Source organism: Thermobia domestica, chromosome 12, assembly GCF_964235325.1.
Source record: "Thermobia domestica chromosome 12, izTheDome1.hap1.1, whole genome shotgun sequence".
Taxonomy (NCBI): domain Eukaryota; kingdom Metazoa; phylum Arthropoda; class Insecta; order Zygentoma; family Lepismatidae; genus Thermobia; species Thermobia domestica.
In genome coordinates this window covers 22,016,300-22,040,164 of record NC_137465.1, presented here as the reverse complement: position 1 = coordinate 22,040,164, position 23,865 = coordinate 22,016,300, and the positions used below count along the sequence as shown (strand labels likewise).

General features: G+C 35.6%; 1 protein-coding gene across 8 annotated transcripts in view; it reads left to right on the top strand.

Annotated features, from left to right (window-relative positions):
* The window catches only part of LOC145666357 (uncharacterized), a 101,446-nt gene that overhangs the window by 28,465 nt on the left and 49,116 nt on the right, over positions 1–23,865 (top strand). For 5 of the 8 annotated variants that reach the window (XM_081733507.1, XM_081733505.1, XM_081733504.1 and 2 more), the window contains one exon: positions 15,755–18,216. The exons of 1 other annotated variant lie outside the window; for it this stretch is intronic. In XM_081733507.1, coding sequence (XP_081589633.1) covers positions 15,755–16,889 — 1,135 coding nt within the window. In that variant the 3' untranslated portion in view covers positions 16,890–18,216. Of the gene's footprint in view, positions 1–14,951; positions 18,217–23,865 lie in introns of those variants that run through there. 2 more of the 8 variants (XM_081733508.1, XM_081733511.1) reach the window with 2 other exon arrangements.

Genomic DNA, 23,865 nt, shown 5'->3' with positions numbered 1-23,865 from the left:
TGTTGATGAATTGCAAAAATCTCAAAGAGAATATGACCCTTATGCAAAGATCATTCAACATCTGACTTCATGTCCAGATAAATGTGATTGCCTTCGTTCTTTGAACACCCTGTATCGTATGTCGAACAATGTGTTGGTAATTAAAGATTTTAAATTTGAACATCGAAACAAAATTTGTGTTCCACCTAAATTGGTGCCCCACATATCGAAAGCTTATCACGATGACTTTGGACATTTCGGTTATCTAAAGGTGTATTCTCTTATAAATAAATCATTCTATTGGAAATCATTTAGATCTCAGATTAAAAATTATATTAATGATTCTGAAGAATGTATGAGAATCAAGCACAACTATCGTTCTATGTATAAACCTATGATGTCCATAATACCTGAACGACCACATTCATTCATCTCCATAGATTTGTATGGACTACTTCCAAGAACTTCCACTGGTGAAACCCTTTTGCTCACTGTAATGGATATTTTCACCAGATACATAGTAGCATATCCTTTGCGAAGAGCAACCGCATCAACGATAGTTAACCGTATTTTAAATGTATACATTCCGCATGGCGGTCCTGTTGAGCATGTATTATGTGATAATGGAGGACAATTTAGGAGTCATGTGTTCTTACGTGGTGTGAATAATGCAGGTATCAAAGTGCATTTCGTGACACCGTATCATCCCAGCAGTTCTGTTGTAGGGAATGTTCATCGACATCTAGGAATGTTGTTTCGACATTGTTGTCGTAATAATCATAAGGACTGGATTAAATATGTGACTGAAATTACGTATTTTCTGAACTATTCAGTGTCTGATACACTTGGAGTGGCGCCTGCTAATATTCACAATGGTACCGATTACGTGGCGCCAATTGAACAACATTTTGGGATTCGACTCGACAATAACAATGAAGTAGATTATTCCCACCTGGTTAGTATGATTCATTTACGACGAGTACAGAAATTTAAATCTCGAAATTCGAAAATTGAAGAACAACAATTGGGAAAAGTTAAAATTGAACCTAAGGATTTGGTATTTGTACGATTACACCCTCAGAGTGACGCTGAATTAAAAAGGATATACAAATTTTGTGATTTGTACGTTGGACCTTATCTATGTTCTAAACAACTTAGTCCTAAGGTATTTGAACTTGTAGATATAACACGGGAAAAACTTTAGGACTACGGAATCTTGATGAAATCAAGCTATGACGGCCTACGGAAAGTACTAGAAAACGGTGGTTAGATGTAGTCAAAACCTTAGTTCCTTCTGAGGTCATGACGCAAGCAAATATAAATAATAATTTAAAAAAAGGGTTCATTGTATTAAACTTTGTTATTTTATCGTTGAATTTCCAGCAGGGTGGAAAAAAATCATGATTTTTTTTTCAAAAAATCATTTTTGTTGATTTTTTTGATTTAAATCGATTTTTTTGATTTAAATCAAATCTTTTTCTTCATATAATACAAGTCGCGAACTGAAGAAAAAACGTTAGGAATTAGTATTAAATGTTAATTATGTCATTTAAGTGAAAGTATTGGGTTTTAATTTTGAATTAATTCCCAATCGTTAACCTATTTCAATCCCAAATAATGTTTCTTAAGCATTAAGGAAAAAGTACTGCAATGTATATCAACATGACACTTTTCTTTTCACGAAAGTTACTGATATTTGGCAGGGGCATAGTTTTAAACAATTGGAACTAGCTAGCGGCACGAAATACATATAAAGTACATAAATTTCGCCTAAAATTAACTAACACTCTATGACCTATGGAACCCGGAGGTTCAATGCCATGTTCACAAAAGCTCTCCTGACTTCTATACTTAGTTAACTGAATCCAGTTTCTATTTTATATTCTTATTTCCGCGAGATCCATCTTAATATTGTCCTCCCATCTGCGCCTAGGTCTTCCTAATGGTCGTTTTCCGATTGGACTTCCAGTTAAAACTTTGAAAGCGTTCCTACTTTCTTCCATTCTCGTTACATGTCCTGCCCACCTGAGCCTCCAAGATTTGATGACCCTAACAATGTTTGGTGAATGGTATAAATTATGCAGTTCCTCATCATGAAGTTTTCGCCATTTCTCATTTCCGTTCCTTTTGGTTCCGAATATTCGTTTCAGTATTTTATTCTCAAATACTTTCAGTCTCCTTTCTTCCCTCAGTGTAAGCGACCATGTTTCACAACCATACAGCACAACAGGCATAATTATCGTTTTATATATTTTAAAGTTTCAAATTCCTCGACACAATTCGCGACGATAAGAGATTTTGAACTGAATAATAACACGAATTCCCTGCAGGAATTCCAAAATTAAAAAAAAAAAATCAAGATGATCAGTTCCAGAAGAAAAAACACTTGTGATTGTTAAAAATATGCTTTAGGCGACATGAAAAACAGTTCAAATACGAGTTGTCCGTGCATTTAAGACATCTATACATAGCAGGCAGGTTTTTATACTTTTCTGTTGGCTATTTTATTTCCTCTGACAATTTCCCCTGCACAGGCGCGGCAAATTTTCTGCGATCACATCGCAGATCGCGGCATGTTCTGCAATGGGGTCAAGTATCCACTTTATCGAAAGTATTATTCGATATTTTAATGCATCCAAAATTTGTCGTATTACGATCCCGAGGAACTTTATGTATTTAGTACATAAATTTCACCCAAATTTTTAAAATCTATTTTTTTCTTTTTGTTTCGGAGAGGGGATCGAACCCCTCTAAATACGCCCCTATTATCTGGAAACAAACAAATAGATGTGGACACAAAAGAGTTTTCATCTTAAATGTCCATGGTGATTTCCTCGTTGGAATAGAAATTTTAAAACCCTGTGTTACAAAGAGAAGAAAGCAGGGCTCATCCGTAACCCGTTTAAACGGGATTTTCCCTGATCGTTCCCTACATGATACTCGTTTTCATACTGCGCTTACATACATTTGAGTCTCATTGTATCATGATTATCATCTTCCATAATGGAAATAACAGAAGAGAAACGGGATTTTACTTACTTTCACTTTAAATTAATTCATTTCGGAATTTGATTTAAATCAACGATTTTTATTTAAAAAATCAAGTGATTTAAATCTTGATTAAAATCGTGATTTAAATCAGACTGATTTAAATCAATCCACCCTGATTTCCAGAATTGTATATTTTATCTGATGTTTGATATTTGTGTTTCATGTCTTTTGCAAAGTTCTCTCATAATTACTTATACGAATATTATAAATATTTAAAAATAAAAGATCGTAATTTTAATGTAATCTTATGAAGGTAATGGCAGACTTATATAAAATAGATGTACTTATTATATGGAAAGAATAAGAATAATGAATATCGAATCTCTTAATTTTTCAAAAGTTTATTAATGTATTAAATGATGACCATCAATGCGTTTATATGTTCCAACCTTGTTGACTTCTGATCCTATCAATATTTAATATTATGAAGATCTTTGTTTGTAAATAGTGTTGTTTGTATATGAAGGAATAGTTGATTTGTACCCTAGAAGGAAACTATCAATTAGGTTTAATTCTTGAATAGCATTATTCATGATAATTGTAATTCGTCGTTATTAATATTGAGGTACATTGACAAATATAAAAATGTGTAATGTTATAATATATTATATATTAATGGACAATTAGAATATTTGTATTAAAGGTGATACTTTATATGTGAGGGCTATTCAAAAGGTAAATGTTTCATGATATCTAACCCAGGGTTCTTTCCTTCATAGTAAAACTATTATGGAAGTCCCGTTCGAGGCGACATCTACAACGATAACGTTGTATGTAACATTAGCAATCTGCGCCAGCTTACAGAAAGGGATGAGAGGCGAATTATGTGAGCAATATTATGTATAAAGAAAAGAAAGACATAGAGATTCTGAGATATTATTTGTGTAATCGGTAACTAAAATAAGAGTTGTTGTTACTATAGCAACGTCGTAAATAAATTTACATGTACGTAGACATCTTGACGAGTAAAATATGTGTGTGTATAAAGGTCTAGAAATTTTGTGGGATATGCAGAAAAGTTAATTATGTACACTTCTCATGGTCAAATATTAAAAACCAGTTAAGAAAGTGTTAAACGCTTTAAATTATTTTGAAGATTAACTTAGATACGAACCAGGCCCTTACAGAGTGACCTATTTCCTTTAGTAGTGTGATCCGTAGAAAATGACAACTGTCTTCTTGAAGAATGTGGTGAATGTCCTGGAGTGGAAGGAATAAGTATGGAGTCTTTAAATATTGATCCTGATGAAAATGAAAGTGTTATGTATGCCATATGGGAAAACAATAATCTCGTCAAAAAAAAACTGACACTTTCTGTTTTCGTATTGTACATTCCTTGTTAAGAATTGTAATTCATGACTACATCAAGAATTAATTGCTATCGAAAAGCAACGTATAAAATTTCAAGATACAAATTCTTTTTTAATTCACGTGGATTTCGCTGAAAACTGGACCGTTATTCTGCAAAGTGAAATTCAGAGTTATCACCGGAATATGAAACAACTGAGTTGTGTTGTAATAAACGACGATAAAACACACGATTCGGCTCATGTACTCATAGCCATAGACAAGATTCTAAAAATACTCCAAGAAAAGCGAAAATATACTTTATAGAAAAAGGTTTGAATACGAGAAAATAAATGTTTACAATTTCCCAAACCGTGTAAATGATTTCTGATGGTGCTGCATCCCACTTTAAAAATCGATTTCAGATGTTCGAGATGCAGACAGGTCCAATAAAGCAGTGGTATTGCAGTGAAACCGGCCATGCATGGTCTCTGCGACGGTATTGAGGGGGGAAGGCGGTGTAAAGAATGTGGCAACGCGACATAACCTTAGGCAAATACAGATACACAGTATTAAAACCGCGGAAGAAAAAAATAAAATGAAATCTTTACGTTTTACGTCCCACGATTATGCCGGTTAGGCTAAAGGAGACTGTTATTATGAGAAATGAATAAAATGCGGAAAGTGGGAGGAAACGGGATAACCCCGAAAAACCAACGAGCACGGTGTTTGTCCACCACAAAACCAACACGGGGCGATCTGGTATCGAACCAGGGACCCCAAGCACCGGAGGTGAATGCTCTACCAGTGAGCCACCGCGCCCCCACTAAAACCGCAGAAGAATTCGTGAGTATAGTGCAAGTACAAACTCCGGGTATTACTCTCCTTTTGTTGCTTGGAACTGAATTCGACGACTTCCGGAAGAGAAAAAGGGAAAGAATGCGATCGGTAACTGGTATTCAACGAAGTCATCTTTGGCTTTCGGAAAATGGCAAAGTTTTTATTGCAGTAACGGGTCACCATGAACTAATTTCATGCTTCCCCCAAAATCGAACTTCTGCAATTCAAAGTGTAGATTTAAGAAATCTGCAAAATGGAACTTTTGTTACATACATATATGTATGATAACCAGTGGTGCGTAGCGGAAATATTATGAATAAATCATGAATTACGTGAAGTTGAAGTGGTGTTTATGCTTCCACATGGACGTTCAGCTTTTGTGACTATAGACAATGTGCTACGCAGTGGCTGATCCAGGAAGGACTTCTGAAAGGGGGGTATACTGCTACTTAGAGCTACGAGCTCCAAACTCTGAGATCGGTTTTATTTATATATAAAATAGAAAAAAATTATTCCCCCTAGATCCACTCCTGGACAAGTTGTGAGTGAGCCAACACCTATTGGAGCACCAGCACGGCTACATGCTATTAGACACCAATCAAGTAAATGATTGGTCCATGTAAAAAATAAAAAAAATAAAAAAAAATCAGTGAAATTTTGTTTCCGAAGACCATTTTAAGTAAGTGAACTTGAAATTTGTGCGTTTCGTAATTTCCACCTCAGATTATTTGGGTTTAAGAAAACGGAGGAGTAGGGTGAGGCTCATTTTACTATGTCAGAGAGCCTTCTTGATCAAAATAATAAAAAAAACAGTCAAGAAAATCTTTTATTCTTCATTTAATGAATGTGAACCACAAACAACATCAAATCATTGCACTTTTATTGTTCCCAATGTTGATAACTGTGACATCAAAGTTAACGAAACTTCCTTAACTTTAAAAGGCTGCAGTTAATTCATGAAGCATTGATCGAGAACGTTATTTGGTGTGTTTATTATTCATGTAAAGTTGAACCATCTGAGAAAATTTCAGAATTTTAAAAGATGGTGTTTTCGAGAAAATGGCGCCCAAAATTGGCGATTTTTGAAAATTTTACAAATTCTCGAATTTTTTGCGACAAAACGGTTTCACACAGAAGCGATACAAAAAAGTTTCCGGAAAGCGGATAACCAGGTCTTACTAACCGTGAAAACGGAATTTTAAAATTCGAACCGGAAGTGCTCGAAAAAAATGAGCAAACTTCGACTTTTCAGATAAATTGACGTCCATTTCTTAATTTATGTACAAAAAGATACGCATGCGCAAACCAAACTATAATAAAATATAGTTTATTTAGATCTCCCTATATACATACTACAACAAGAATTATAACTCTACCTGTCTCCATAGCCGTATGGTAATTGTCCGAAGTTGACCATTTTCCATGTCTTCTACAATTCATAAATTGTACTCCCCGTGTTTGATGGCCCATTACTTGGTGGGAAATTTTTTTTCAACAAAACAAAAAGATATGAGTCTCTTAAAAACACGCCTAGTTGCTATAAAAAATTTCCAACAATATCTGAGATGGTGATGGTACAATTTTATTTATTTATTTTTTTTTTTTTTTTGCCTGAGTTGAAATGGAGGGCACCCAGCGTTTTCTGTGATCCTATTAGTTTGGCACGATAACTTTACCGCTTTACATCAGATGTAGTACTGCGTAAAGAATAGAATTCCACAACAGTTGATGAAATTTGAGAGGTACTGTAGACGGTATGTCAATTTAAAATTCTTAAAATTGAAACCAAAAGAGTCAGTTTGTTATACGTAAATTGCACAGTATAAACAAAAGTGTGTATGGTGAGGCAAAATGATTTTTTTTCTCTTTTGGATAGTGTATAGATGGAGGGTTAATGCAGTGCAAAAAATTTGAAAGAGAAAGTAGTTTTCCAAATTTTGTAGGTGTCTATACATTATAGATATATGTTTTAACGTTAACATATCAACAAGTTATAAACAGCTGTAAAATTTGGAAAGCTACATTCTATTTAAATTTTTGTTAGTACTTTGACTGTCTATGTTTGAGCTTCCCAGACAAAACTAAATTATCTTGTCTCAGCTTCCACACTCTTCTCTATACTGTGCAATATTTATATCAAGTTGTCTTTTTTGGTTTCAATTTTAAGACTGTATAGTGCATGTAGGCTCTGTCTCTCTCCTATGCTCATGGACATCTTACTCTTAATAAAAATGTATCTTTTATTTAAATTTGCAAAAACGAGACAATTGAACAGCAAAACCACTGTGACATGAATAGCGTGTCCAAGTGGCGATCTCATATAATACTTTAATGTATTAAATCTTTCCTGATATATGGCGGCACCCTGTTTTAGAACGGAAGACGGTTTGAACAAAGGCTGAAGAGTCAGCTCCATCCGCCCTTTTAAAACGAGACAGCTTCAACGTCAACACAAATTATATGATAGACAAAACGCTCCTTTCAAAAATTAATGTACTCTGCTTTTCTTTTTTAATTGAAAATTTGTTTTCCTATAAATATTGCCTTGGCATTCGATAATTTTGGTATGGTAAGCTTAGGCAAACGTTAATTTCTATTTTCCGATTACTATACAATTTACACCTTGCATGGCAGGCATGTGGTTCTGTATGCTCTTCCGAAGTTGCACGCCTTCGCTTGACCGTCATCATTGGTAAGGAACAAATTGGTTCCCCTAGTTTTTTGCTAATAGTCTATTGAACGTTGAGGCTTCGCTGGATTTAAGAAAAAAACACTAATACAAAATAAGTCAATGAATAACTAAAATGATTCTGTAGAATCTTTCTGTAGTAAAACTCTATCCCTGATAGTTGTTTATGGTGTTGCTGGGCATTATTCCTCCTTCAGAGGAAGGTATCTGGAAACCAGAAAGGAATTCCACAATCGTCAGTGATCCTTGCGTCCCGTACATTAAACTTATGTATATATACTATGTGATCAAAAGTATCCGGACACTTCGCTGAAAAGTACCTACGAGTTCATGGCGCCCTCCTTCGGTTCTGCTGGAATTCAGTATGGTGTTTTCTCACCCTTAGGTTTGATGACAGCTTCCACTCTCGCAGGCATACATTTAATAAGGTGCTGGTAGGTTTCTTGGGGAATGTCAGCCCATTCTTCACGGAATGCTGAACTGAGGAGAGGTATCGATGTAGGTCTGTGAGGTCTGGCATGGAATTGACGTTCCAAAACATTCCAAAAGTGTTCTATAGGATTCAAGTCAGGACTCTGTGCAAGCCACTCCATTACAGGGATGTTATGGTCGTGTATCCACTCCGCCACAGGCCGTGCAGTATGAACAGGTGATCGATCGTTTTGAAAGATGCAATCACAATCCCCGAATTGCTCTTCAACAGTGGAAAGCAAGAAGATGCTTACATCATCGATATAGGCCTGCTCTGTGAGAGTGACACGCAAAACAACAAGGAGTACAAACCCCCTCCAAGAAAAACACGACCATACCATATCTCCACCAACTCCCAATTTTACTGTTGGCACAACACACACTGACAGATGACGTTCACCGAGCATTCGCCAATACCTACAACCTGCCATCCGAACCTCACACTGTACCGTGATTTGTCACTCCACACATCGTTTTTCCACTATTCAATCGTCCAATATTTACGCTCCTTTCACCAAACGAAGCGTCGTTTGGCATTTACTTGCGTGATGTGTGGCTTATAAGCAGCCGCTCGATCATGAAATCCAAGTTTTCTCACTTCACGCGTAACCATCATAGTACTTAGAGTGGATCCTACCAAAGGTAAATTGCGGTTTGGTAGGTGAAAATAATAAGAAAATATGGAACGGGATTCTTTAAAAGTGGTTGATAGGAATTCAGGGTGACTTGGTTCACTCTAAGTAACATAAAATGGAAAAGTTTTATTTCCGATTCTATGAGCCTTCGGGTCAGGTTAATTACAGGGTCAATTAGTTTCGTATATTTCCCAATGTTTACTAATATTTAAGTATTAAGTTTATATTATATTTTTTCAGTGCTTAACATTTGTGTTAATATTACACGCTGTAAATTACTATCAAAGCTTCAAATCAAAGTCAGGGCTGTCCCAAACATTTAGCTCTATTTGACCTTTTTTCATACTTTCGGAAACGTATGCACAATAAGTTCTTCATCTACTGGTAGCCAGCAAACCCACAACTCTCATCAGGCTGTGATCACTGAAAGAGAATATCAAGAAAATCAATGCATAACTTCAACTTTTGAATTTTCTCAATTGGTAGAGTAAATACAACGGGAGTAATTTAGTGCGTATTGTTTTCAGTTCATTATCTGTTCAGGTTTTCGATGTGACTAATTAATGAAATGAAATATTCATCAATTTCATTATGAATTGTTTTTTTACAAACAAAAAGAACTTTACTTCATATAATATTAATGAAATGTCTCGTCTTTTCAGAACGGGTTGGTAAAGGCAGAGAAAGAATGAATTCCCAAAGGTTTTATTTTAAATGTGAAGTCCTTTTCTAGTTTCAACGTTATACCGGTTTGTAAGTGTTTAGTGTTCATCACAATATTAGGCATATAATATCATATAATTTTCACCCCTTAAAGGATGTTTTTTTTTAAATAATGTGTATCTAGCCCTTAAAACTACTTAGGTATACTTAGTAAGGGGTGTCAAGAAAGTCCTGTCCCGTGAAAATTATTGTGTTATAACTCGGAAATGAAATACGTAATAAGAAGATGAATAACGCAGGAAGAAAGTTTGATTCTTTGACTTATTTTTCTAAGTAGAATACTCTACATTAGTAAAGGGACACTGGGGGCGCGGTGGCTCAGTGGTAGAGCGTTCAACTCTGGTGTTTGGGGTCCCGGGTTCGATCCCAGCCCCCACCAAGTGAACTTTGTGGTGGACAAACACCGTGCTCGTGGGTTTTCTCGGGGTTCTCCTTTCATCATTCCACCATTTTCTTCATTTTATCATCACCGTCTCCTTTAGCCTAACCGGCATAACCGTGGAACGTAAATCAAAAGATTTAATAAAGGGACACTTAAGGAACCGGAAAATGGCGTTTGTTTGCCTGAAAAGATTTCAAAAGTCCTATGCCACAAGACCAGCTCTTTTAGGCGTTCGTATTTTAAAATATTTAAACATGTCTATATGTTGTGAACATGTCTATGCGTTCACACTGAATAACGTTTCATCACGTCCGTAAGAAAATCTAGATTTCGTAATATTTCTGGTCTGATAGGAAAACTGTAATGACCGTACTACATCATTTGATGTGTGGTGGATGCCTGTATATTATATATTAGTATTATGCATATGATATTTCTATATATTAAGAAAACTATGGAAATTACCCCCATCCTTTAAAGCGTAGATACTTCCCCACTGTTCATAGTAAATATTTTATGTAGCAATTTTCATCTCCACTAGTCAGATACCTTTACCTGGCGTAAAATTTCAATCCGTTCTGTTACTTATACTGTCCTCATTCTACTGATAATAATAAATTAAAAACAAGGCCGGTTGAGAGACAATCATAACTGCAGTATAAAATTTAGTAGCAAGTAACCCTTTCCTGAGCTAGTAACAGACAAACTGGATGGCAAGTTTACATACAGAGAAATAATATGCAGATTTTTCTTCTTCTCCCTCTTTACTACTTCATTTACTAAAACGTTGGTGCAGGCAAGAGTTTGTTTTAAAGGATAAGCTTATGTGCTAAGTTTTCTGTCTGTAACAAGAGGGACTTGTGAGGAGATAACTTTAGACATACATTTTTACTCATCCTCTTCTTTTTATGATACCCATTTCAGTGAAGGTAACATGATAAAAACTCAGTTGAAGTTTTTGCACTAGGCCTTTAGGAGCATCTTTTTTGAACTGTTCACTGTCCTAATTTTATGATTTAATATATATTTCCTTCATTTTTAATATACAGAGTATCATTTTCTTAACAATCCCTTTTACGTTTTGAAGTAATGAATACACACTGAAGATTTTCAATATGCAAATAACACCTAGGAGACAGTCTGACAGAGATAGCCTGCAATAGTAATGTTGCAAACCCAGTAAAAAAAGTTTTTTCTTCGAGTGGCATTGTATCAAGTTATTACAAATTTAATCCCACATATAATGCTAAAACACTCAACACAACGCTTATTTCTGAATATTCCAGAATGACATTAGAAAATGAGAGCCTTGGAACTCCTGGATGCCTCTAACTGTTACAATCCACGAGACGAATAGGGCAATGACTTTAGCCTTGAATTTTACAATCATAATATTAGTTATTTCTTACATATCGGCTAAAAACTACATGGAATTGAAAACTCAGCGTTTCTAATAGGCTTCAGAAAACTCAGCGTTTCTTTAAAGTGTTTTAAATATGCATCACGTTTAACGACACAGGTATATTTGAATAGACGTAAAGGTCGTAACGTAGATTAAAATTTATTATCTCATAGCATTGCGAAACACTAGTAGAGATGGTATACTGACAGAAATGACATACTTTGTGCAAAATTGTAACAATTGGTATAGCCTTCCTTTGTCATTACAGTAACAGTGTCTGATAGCAATAATTGCAGCATATTCTCGCAATTCCTAATTTTCTTTTATAAAGTCAATGACAAAATATATAAACATCTTCGTACTTTTGTTTCTACCTTGTTATACCCCGCAACTGGCCATAACAGCTCTGTTGATATTTGTTTACTTGTTCGTTATTTGGCCATAACAGGTCTGTTGATATTTTGTTTACTTGTTCGTTATTTGTTGTTTGTGATGACATTTCGTACAAGTTAAATTTTCTACAAAGTTGGAATTTATGTTTTATTAAAATGTTAATCTGTTCTAGACCTGCACCAAGCAAGTCGCTTGTCGGAGCGACTCCGATAAACCTCGCGTTTCTAAATGTATCGCGATGTAGTACGTTTAGCTACATCGTATTTTTTAAAAGTGTTCCTAAATACATCGCGATCCACCTCAACCGTTTTTCTATCTTCTACGTACAAGCGGTTACGTGGTACGCGTTGCATCTCGTACACCGTGGATTTTCTGCGATTTATGTGAGGCGCGCGGTTTGTCTCCTGCTGTGGTGCTGGGGGAAGAAGAGTAGTGAGTGAGTGGTTGGCAACAGTGTTTGCTGACAGCAGAAAATTTTTGCATTTCAAGAGTAACGGGTGGTTAATTGGGCGTTGCTTCTTACTATGCGTATATAATATTTAGTATAAATTAAATGTTGGATTGTTTTTCATGTACAGGTAAGTTTACCTGGGCAACGATTTCGTAAATAATTCAACACTTTAAAGGCTAGTTGTTTCAGTGTCACGGCAAACCACATGCCATTTCTTACTTTGCCATGAATTACAGGCGTGTCAGTTTTGAGTATTCAACATTCCTGCCGTCATAAATAAGTTTATTTTACCAACTGTTACAACAACAACAACAACAACAACAACAACAAAAGACCTAAGCAAAGTTTTCCTAACCTAAAGACAGTTTTCCTAACCTAAGATCAGACAAAGAACCCAATTGTAGCAGTTTGAGAATAGTAGCTAGAAATTTGAACGAGAAGTTGCTCTATAAAAAATTAGCGTTTTTTCAATCTCTTCCTGATGACTGTGAGCCTTTCCTGACTGAATATCAGTCAGACACTCCTATGACGCCATTTTTGCATGGTATCCTTACTCAGTTATTGAAAGTATTGATGCCTCGCTTCGTTAAATAATAATAATAATAATAATAATAATAATAATAATAATAATAATAATGGACAGGAAGAGTATCAATGGTCTTGATGTTATGGAGAAAAGTGAAAATTAATTAATTAAAAAATTATATTAATTTAATTCGTATCAAGGAAATTGACCTTGGGTATGCAACTAGGTCAGCACTGAGGAGATGTACAGAAGTTAGTAAAACGAAATGTTGTGTTTCCGAAAGCAAGTACCTGAATGTTATCAACATTTCGTGTCCAAGCTGCAGGAGAGGTCCCCGCTAAAATATTCCCTTACAAAAGCGCTGACGTTTCTCAACACCTTAACCGTTGGTCACTCACAGGAAGAAGCTGTTAAACAAATGAGAGCAACGTTCGAAATTTTAGTGCAGAGTAATATTGTCTCATGGTCTGATGCAGAAAAGACAGACAGAGAATACAATGCTCTAGTAGATCAGACATATGTGCGGGAGAAAAAGGAGTCGTACAAAAGAAATGAACACAGACTTGATGACTTCTGGATGAGTGTGTTACCACCAAATGATGTATATCTATGCAAAATAGTAAAGATATGCCTAATTCTTTCCCATGTTAATGCAACATTAGATAGTTTTTTTTTCGGTAAACAGGGAAATAGTAGTTGAAAATTTGTCAGAGGATTCTTTAGTGGCACAGCGTGTAGTGTATGATGCTGTCAATGAGGCTGGGGGCATACAAGCCCTTCCTATCCCAAAGCAGATGATTCTATCAATGAGAAACGCATACGCGAGATTCATGGAAGCCGAAGAATACCGCAGGAAAGTGATGTCAGAAAAAGATCACAGGGCCGCTGAAAAAAGAAGAGCAGAACAGAGACGAAAGGAACTTGAAGTAAAGAAACAGAAAATCGTAAATCAGTTGTCAGAACAGGTTGCTACCATAGAGGAGGAGATCAATAAATTGCATTAGATTGTTTCATTGCATATAAGAAGAAGACATTCTATGATCAGGTAAGAACTTGTACACTTTTTCATTACATTCAACCTTTCCTAATTTTACGAAAATATTTTTTTTTATTTTTAGAATGAGTCGGAAAAAATTTACAAAATGGTCGGGAAAAATCTGGAAAAAGTTGGGAAATTGCTGAGAGAAATTTGCTAGACACCATATTTAACTTCATGAATTAAGAAATAATCATTATCCAAATTCTAGTATTATATAATAATAATTTGGTTAATATGGAAGATAGTCCGGATGATATTCAACCTCTACCATATATTTAGTGGTGTAATATTTACTGTCAGAAAGATCTATGACAATTTATCGGCATAGTATTTCGGATTAGTGAGATGATATTCATAGCGCATAGCAACACAGCGCTGCTTATTTGTATTTAAGTTCTAAATCCAGACCACCCGAACGTTTCTTCTCTGTGCAGTTTTGAAGTCATGTCCTGTCTATTTGGAAACGAGGTAAGGATATTTACAGCATAGGCGGAAGGCTTGATTTAATATACGAGATTCTGATAATAATTTAAATATATATGTATTAAAGAGTAAATAAAATGATGCTATTATTATGTAGTGAATAAATATGTCCCGTGTGGAAATATTGTCTTTTGCATAACTGTTGTAACCCGAGATGCTTACTGAAACAGGACATGTACGGAAGCTGAAAGAAGAATTTCAATATCATTATAAAAAACATGGTACTTGTTTCTACCGCTTGGTAATCCATCTATATGTAGATATCATAAAATGTCGGAACAAGACCAATATATGTACTGCATCATTAAATAAACACTATTCATAAACACAATATTTAAAATACATACTACGCAGTTTAAACTACATGTAGGTTAATTCATCTGGTCTGCGATTTCATATGGAAACATGAAATAAATAAATACTTACCAATTAATCTTTCTGTAAAATATGTATAAGGAAATTCATGTATATGTAATATTGGTACTCGTTACTCAACTATATTCTCCTGTCTACAGTTAATTCAATGTATGATGTCTAATCACTCATCTTTATAAACAAGCTAAAACAAGATTTTGTGTTTTTACCTATATTTAATTTCAGAGAATTTGAATGTTCTTCCAATTACTGTATTCATTCGTATCGTCAGTCACGGTAGTTATCTAGTCGCGTCTGGTGTGATTGAGAAATCTTCATGACTGCATTTACATCCTAATCACTGAACTTGGATCTAAAATACAAAATCATTCCACGGTTTTCATTCGTGGTGGCGACTCAGTCTACATGCAAAGGCCAAACGGTTCAGTTGTCATAACATCGCCTTCGGTCGACGAAATGGATGATCGATGTACCGGAAAAACAATGTGAAGTGTTACCACTTGTATTACTCAGTATTCGCTGCGTGGTGTTAGATGTTTCCTTGTATATAACTAACTAGAGTTAAGCCTCATTTCGAATATATAAATGTAAATATAATTTGACACTAAAAGAAAGGACACTCTTTTGAAGATTAGAAATATGAAAACATTTCGATAATTCTCGGTTGCACTTTTCTGGGAGATATATTGTAATAGAACAATTATGCCAGTCTTCAGTTTATCATGATTTTATAAGAATGTCTCAATATCCAGTAAGGAATATAATAGAAAACAATTACCTTCCTCTTGTTTCATTATTTTGCATGCAAGCCTTGGAATTTGATTCGCTTTTCACATTATCTCAATATCCGCTGCTCTGTTTGTTCAGTACGCGCCTATGGCGTTGGAGACCCGTGTTCGATTCCCGGCGGGAGCTCATGTGGTTTGGATTCAACGCTAATCAGTAGGGCCACATCTCGTATAGCCTCTCTACTGAATGGGACGTAAAACTCAAAATCAACTCACCTCTCTGTATTGAATTTTTTACAGGCCCCATGAAAGTACGTTTTCCAGAAAAGAGAATCCTTTTACTAAACCAAAGGAAATAGTTTCTTATTCAGAAGTGAAAACACCTACTTCTGAGGGGTTAGTCAGAGGATATACTCGATCACATATGTCAACACACATGTTAAAACATAAAGGTGAAAAATATCTCTCATCCCAAGAGTGCGCTAAGGGATTTAAGCAAAGTTCATATTTGAGAAGTCACATGTTAACACATAGCGGTGCAGAGGCTGATACGCGTCAGCAGTGTGGAGAAGCATTTACTCAAGAGTCAACTTTGGCAACACACACGTTAATTCATACTAGGATTAAGCCTCATACGTGCCAAGTGTGTGGAAAGGGATTTACTCACAAATCACATCTGACAGAGCACATGTTAATACATACTGGTGAGAAACCTTATGCTTGCCTGCAATGCGCAAAAAAATTTAACCGCCGTTCAAATTTGGCACAGCACATGTTAATACACAATGATGAGAGAGGGTATACGTGCCAAGTGTGTGGAAAGGGATTTACTCAAAAATCACATTTGACAAACCACATGTTAATACATACTGGTGAAAAACCTTATGCTTGCCTGGAATGCGCTAAAAAATTTAACCGACGTTCAGCTTTGGCACAGCACATGTTAATACACAATGATGAGAGAGGGTATACGTGCGAACAGTGTGGAAAGGGATTTAATAAACGTTCATATTTGATAACACACATATTAATACATACTGGTGAAAAACATTATATGTGTCATCAGTGTGGAAAGCGATTTAGCGAACGTGGTAAGTTGGCTAAGCACATGTTAACACATACAGGTGAGAAACCTCATACGTGCCAGATTTGTGAGAAGAGATTTACTTGCAATTCTACTTTAGCAATACACAAGTTAATTCATACTGGTGAAAAGCCTCATACATGCAAGGTGTGTCGAAAGGCATTTTCTCAAAATACGAGTATGAAAAGACACTTGTTAACTCATACTGGCGTAAAACCTCACGCATGCCAAGCGTGTGGAAAAGGATTTAATGGTCGTTCAAGTTTGTTAAAACACGTGCTAATACACACCGGTGAGAGAAACATACGTGCGAACAGTGTGGAAAAGGATTTATCAGACGTTCAAAATTGACACTCCACATGTTAATACATACCGGGGGGAAACTTCATATGTGACAAAAGTGTGCAAAGGAATTTGGAATATGTTGAACTTCAACAAATGAAATGCTAATATATACTAGTGAAAAACTTCGTATATGTTCTGAGTGTGGAAGTCGATTTATCGTACGTTCTACTTTGGCAACGCACATGTTAAAACACAAAGGTGAAAAACCCCATACCTGACGTGTGTGCGAATAGATTTACTTAAAATTCAAGCTCGGCAAAACATATGTTAATACACACTGTGGAAAATTTCACGCGTGCCAAGATAGTAGAAAAGCATTCATTCAAAATTCAAATTTGAAAAGACATGTGTCTCCTCAAATACATACTGGAGAAAAAAAAAGTCAAGCTTGCCAAACGTCTGGAAAAACATTTAACCAATGTTCAACTACGGCAAGGCAGATGCTAACGTACACATGTTACTAACTTCATACATGCGAAAATTGGGAAATCACCTTGTTTAAGTTACACTTTAGCAAGGCAAATGATAATACATGCTGTATATACCCTACACGCGTGAGCGAACAGAGATTTAACAAACATTCAGCTTTAGGATGGCACATCTCAACAGACACAGCTAAAAGAGACTCATGTGGGCTGAGAATGTATATAGATAAAGGAATTACTAAAAATTCAAATTTAATTTCTGAAACACACATTAGTGCACAGAGGTGACAATGATCATAACTGCCAAAATCTGGAAGAGTGTTTATTCAAATATCAAACGAAGTATCCAAATGCAAAGTTCATGTTTTGCAATACATTTATCACACACGCAGAAACTTCGCCCTTGCCAATAATGCGGGGGGAAATTTAGTGGAAGTTGATCAAGAAGGGGTAAACACATACAGGTGAAAAATATCAGATGCGCTAAAACTACAAATTGATGTCTAAAAAGTTCATAAAAGAAAAACACGCAAGCAAGAGGGTACCATCACAGGTGCCAAAAATGTCGGCATAAAATTTAGTTGAAAAGCAAGATTTACAACTTTCAATATATATATGTCAGTAACATCATAAAAGCTCATTTTACTCAATGTGCAACCTTTGCAACGATCATAACATGTGCAGATGAAGTAAATCATATTATTACCAAGATATAGAGTGGAATGTATTCGAAGTGGAATGTATCAATGTCATGCGCAAGAAACGATGTATAGTCATGCTAGAAATACTTTTCACAAAGTCTGCATTTAACTATATGCAGTATTATTTATTTTCGATTTCTTTCTGTAACTGTCTAAATTTACTAGTTGTATTTGCAAATAAAGATTACTAAGAAAGAAAAAGGATATTCAAACATAATACTAGTTCTTAATTAGCTGAATTATTAATGCATACAACTTGGCATATATTGCCTTTGGTGCGTTTGGACCCGGTGACGACACTTGGTCGAACTGATTTTTAGGGCACTCATCCTGCGTAAGGGTTTTCCTGAGTTTCTCTCGTACACACCAGGCAATTGCTGGGGTAGCTCTTAACATAATGACTCCAGGCCGCTTCTTTCGTTTTCACGCATTACTGTCCAGAAAGCCAGACATATTGGCGCCTGAGGCAATAAACTGACTACGAATCTCCAAGTTGAACAAGCAGCATTTTACACACCATAGAAGTGCATGAACTGAGAAAGAGCCTATAGTACTTCCCTGTATCTATTACCAAATTTTATAATTTCTCCGTACCGAGTAGGCAGGAACAAGACCGCGTGGAGAGTAGTATCAAATTTTTTGAATATTACTAAAAATATATGGAATATACGTCAGTGGACAATCTTGCTGCCTCTGGCAAAACCTGCAATGGTCCTAATGTTCTGTAGCCAAGGTCACATATTTGATTTGCATATTTAGATATTACACAATATATTAACACTGAGTGCTAAAACCTTCCATATGGGCGTTTCAATAGTGCATATTACATTTTTCTCTTTACGGCTGATCCAGCTTATAAATGTGCAGTCGACAATAAGATTCTGTGTAGTCGCGATTGAATATTGAATCCAATGTCGACGGCAATTTGATCACTGTAATTTACACTTTCTTTGAGAGAGTAAAGTGATTAAGCTTAGCCTTGGGCCTCTGAGTATGTTCATTAGGATTTATTCACAGTCAGCTTTTGGCTTCAAGCGTTATACATCTGACTCTCTCAGGCCATATGTGTAAAGGTCTCATTATAATGCCACCAAGCTTCAAAAGCGTTTGAAAGGTCCAAGCGGTCACGGAAACAACCTGTAAAAAACGGAACTCCAAACGACAGCATCACTTGCTATAGATACTGACGTTTACTGGGCCTCATCTAGAAACAAAGAATAGATGCAGTCATACTTTTCTGATTTGATATACCGGTACCTCGAAAAAGATTCTGTTACTTAATATGTTCCAATTTCTCTTGGTGGTATAGTAAAACATCATCAGCCAAGATGTGTTTCTCTAAACAATAGGATTGATGAGAGCGAACTTAGTTTGGAATATGATTATGAAGAAGCAGATGAGAGGATCCTAGCTCATATTTCGCACATGACATTGCCTTCGGAGTTAAGCAACGTGGTTGTTTGTTCTACTTACACGATGCTTTTCATGATGCCGTCTATCACTACCTACAGAAATGGAAAAGTTCAGGACTGCAAGTACTTTGGATTTCCTTTGGAGCAAGGAAATCATCGTGGTATATTCCACTTTACTCTTTTAAAAGCAGAGTACCGCTTGCTGTTTTAACAGCTCTATCAGCTATTTATTCTTTAACCGGCTTGTAAACTACAAGCAGCAGCTTTCAAAGCAGCATATTCATGTGCGGAATACCTCTTGTTAAAATTTGGCTAAGCACCACTAAATGACGACACGACAAAAAGCATAAGAAGTTTTGCTTCGTGCACTCGTTTCAAGCTTAGATACAATGGATCAATTACATTTCCATCAGTTCCATCAAAAAGAATCGAAACTTTCAAGATTTGGCCCCTACTTTAAGGTCTATCAGTCTTCACATAAAAGGAAGCTATTGCAATGCTATAAATGGATTCATGCTTTGGACCCATCTGAGAAGCTCAATCCGATGGATGGAAGTAAGATTGTATTTTAACTGAACAGGTGACAGATGACTCATCGGAGCCTGATTTTCCTAAGCAATGTAATGGCGTGATGTGCTTCAAAGAAATTGTATGTCCCTATAGAAAATTGAAATATTGTGCTATGAGCATTGTTAATGTTATTGTACTAGTCTGGGCCGACGCAGAAACCCTTATATATAAGTTTTAAGTCTTTATCTGGACTCTGAATGATTTGCAATATTCATTTTAATTATTGGCACTATGTTAATAATTTGTAGCAACATTATCCGCTACGACGTACTTGTTCAAAATTATGTATTACTTCTATTTGTAATTTCGTTTTTTTAATCCACTTTTTTTAAAGTTGTACCGAAAATACGCAATTATTCCATTTTCTCAAATTACACTATAATTTAGAACTATGTGATTTACTATACAAAGGAGTAAAATGAGCAACAAGGCTGTAAATTCGGATCAGTGGGTACGGAGAGAGGCAAGAAATCTAGTAATTCGGCGCGCTGTTTTAAATATGACAACGAAAAAACTATGATCTGGATCATGTGACCGTTTTAGTACTAGTATAGCTGTTTAACAAACACCACAACAACACTTAAGGGGACATAAAAATTCCCACGTGAGATGGGCTAGCGCCTACAATACAGAAACATTGCGATAATGTAAAAACAGCGGATAAAGCTATTTTCGTAACAAGTAAAATCATACTTACTCTTAGTTTTCGTTTAATATATAGCCTACATTTAAACTAAATGTAACATGTTGTATACCGTTTTAAAGCTTATTAAATTCTGCCTTTTTGTGTGCCTTGCTAAAATGTTGAATTATTATCAATTTTCGAGATAATTACGAAAATAAAATTTCTTAATTATTACGTATTTCTAAATTACGTGATTTATATTTCTTATAATTATTATTTAGAAATTTGAAACATCGTCCAATCTGTGTGTGTTCAAATTACCCTTACTTAAAACCTTAAACGGCCCGTAAAAAAGTGGAGTTAATGTGGGGTTATAGTGCTTAAGAATTGATGCCATCTGAATAATGTTTACTGATACCATTTGATCCTTCTCGTAATTAATGGATTTCATGTTCTTGGAGTAATACTTCTCCTTCCTCCTCGAAGCACGATGTTCCCGTCCAATTTAACAAGTTTGTCTTCATTCGCAGCAATATTCTGCAACACTTTCATATCAAGTTCGTACAGAATACCCAAGGATGACTCTAGTTTAGAGCCAAGATATAAGTCCGCCGGCTTATCACTAGTAGCATTCGAGACACACAGGTTAAGATTACATTGCATTTACGTGATATATTGGGCCCAATCGTTCTGATGCTCATTCAAATATGTCCTCAGAACGCTTTTAATAGACCTCATTTGTCTCTCCGCTTGGTTGCTTCTAGGTGACAATTGAGCACTTGTAACATCTTGAATTTCAAGGCTGAACAGATGTTGCTTCTTATAATTGCTGATCAAGGCCTGTGCACGGTCGTGAATAATTTTGTTCGGAATCCCCAGTAAAAATTAAGGTTTACGAGCTTGGTACAGATGGTCTTCGAGTTCAAATTTGTTAATGGTTCAATGATTAGAACTTAGATGCCGCATATCAAATAATAAGTAAATGACGAAACGGACCAGAGTTTGGAAAGGTACAACTGCGTCCAAGTACCAGCAATGGTTTGGTCTTACCTTTTTGCTTGAATAAAATACACCATGTTTCTTTCTATTACTGTTCCAGGTTTGGCACTTACTGCGTTCCTGGACAAACTTTCTCACATCTTTAAACATATTACACCATGATCATCTCATGGCTATTTTGGCTGAGGTCCTATGGTAGCCAGAATGTCCACCCGCAGTTTCATCTTGGTGGAAGAACTTGATAATGGCTAACTTCATAATTTCAAGTACCACGATTCTCCAACCCTGATTCCCATGAAATCTGATTTCCGTAAAAAGAATTCCTTCAATTATGTTGTATCTGTAGAAGTTGGCCAGCACTCATTTGTTCCTTTATTCTTTTTACTCCGTTATCTTCAGCCTGAATCTAATTTAAAGACGATTAAAAAGGGCCCTCCTGAAATCTGCTAATGTGAGATTGACAGTCTTACTATCTGCTTCTTGCCTTTTTGGATATTCTTCATTTTTATTGTGGAACTCAACCCCATTGATCACTCTTCACAAGAATTCGGACAGGAAATTATGGGCACTGCGCAAATGAATAATTTCAAACTGGAAACAAGATATCTTTTTGATCAACGCTCCATATTTACGCTCCTCCTTATGGTTGCCAAGCAACCAAGTCAGAGAAAAATTATTGAAAAAAATTATACAGGCTCAATCAAGTAGATTTCGAAGTTCTGAAGTGCAACACAAAGTGACTTCAATTCCAGTTTGAAAATGTTCTTCGATCAATCAAACTCCGGAACATATTGAGAAAATGGTGACACAGTACGACGGTTTTGGCCACTATCGCATTGAGGCAAGATGGCAGAAAAATTTTTGAAAGAACTATCTCACTGTATGATCAACAGCCGATCCATGTCGTGAACACGCAATATCACATGATCCACGAAGGCCTGTTTGATTTTCTGGAAGGATTCTTCCTCTACATTGCCCCATTTAAATATACTAGGTTTAATACAACGTTTCTGGAGTTAAGCCATTACTTCGGAATAATTATAGAAAATTTTTGTAGTATTTGAAATATCCACAGATACACTTAACCCCTCGGCGTTTTTTGGCTTCCGAAGGGATAACACGGCACTTACTCGGTCAGGACCTATCGTGGAATATTCCCCTTCAAATTCATAACCTAAGAACTTAATTTTAGTTTGAAACAAAAGGGCTTTCTCATGGCAAACTCCCATGATGCCGGAGCCTATTCAAAACTTCCTCTTATGTCTCCAATACATCAAAAAGTTATCGCAGAATATTTCGTTTTTACCAATCATATCGCCAATGCATAAAGCTGGTGAGTTCAAAGGTTAAACACCTAGACCTCATTGGTAATTTTCGATGAACTAATAACCTAGTTGTAGTGCATATAGTTTTATATTTTTTGTATTCCTCAAGATATTCATTTGGAAAAAACCTTTTCTGGTGTTCAGGGATGAAAAGATAGTATCCTAATTTGCAATGGTCGTTTCAACATGAGGACTGGAGAAACTAGTAACATTTGCATTTTTATTCACCTCAGAGAACGCCACTGCTAGCCGTTTCGATTGATTCTTGTTAACCACCGAAAACCAAAAGGTCCTTGTTAACCACCGAATTCTAAATAATCTATTTCTTCCACCACTCCTGACACGAGTCTGATTGCTCCTCAATATTATTTAGCTCTTCTCAATAAAAGTTTAATTTTAATTGTTTCCCCTTCTCATAGTTCTTTTGTATATTTTGCTATTTTATCCGCAAGTTTATTAGTTTATGAGATTTTATATAATCGCCCTTTTTGCGTTTCGTTATCGCAAAATAAATTTATTTTTTCTAATGTAAAGGTTGTATATTCTACTTTTGCAACAGTCTGTGTAGATGTAAACGTGAAACGAATACAAGAAACAATATATTTTCGTCAAATAAACTTCTAGAACATTCTACAAGTTGATAATTTTAGTCGTTCATGTTCTTTTCTTGTTTAAAAATTCTGTGTCAATAACAATTAACTATATTAACCGCTATTAAAATTATATTGTAATCATTTGATTAAAAGTATATTAATAGTTAGTTTAATTAATTCAAATATTCTAGTTAATAAGTGCAGTTGAATTCGGTTGTGTTCTGGAAGAAATAGAGAAAGCGCGCGAAAGAAGAAGAATCGAACGAGGAATTCTATCCATACTCAAAAACTTGTAAGATACATAATGATGTACATCAGTACGTTGCATATTT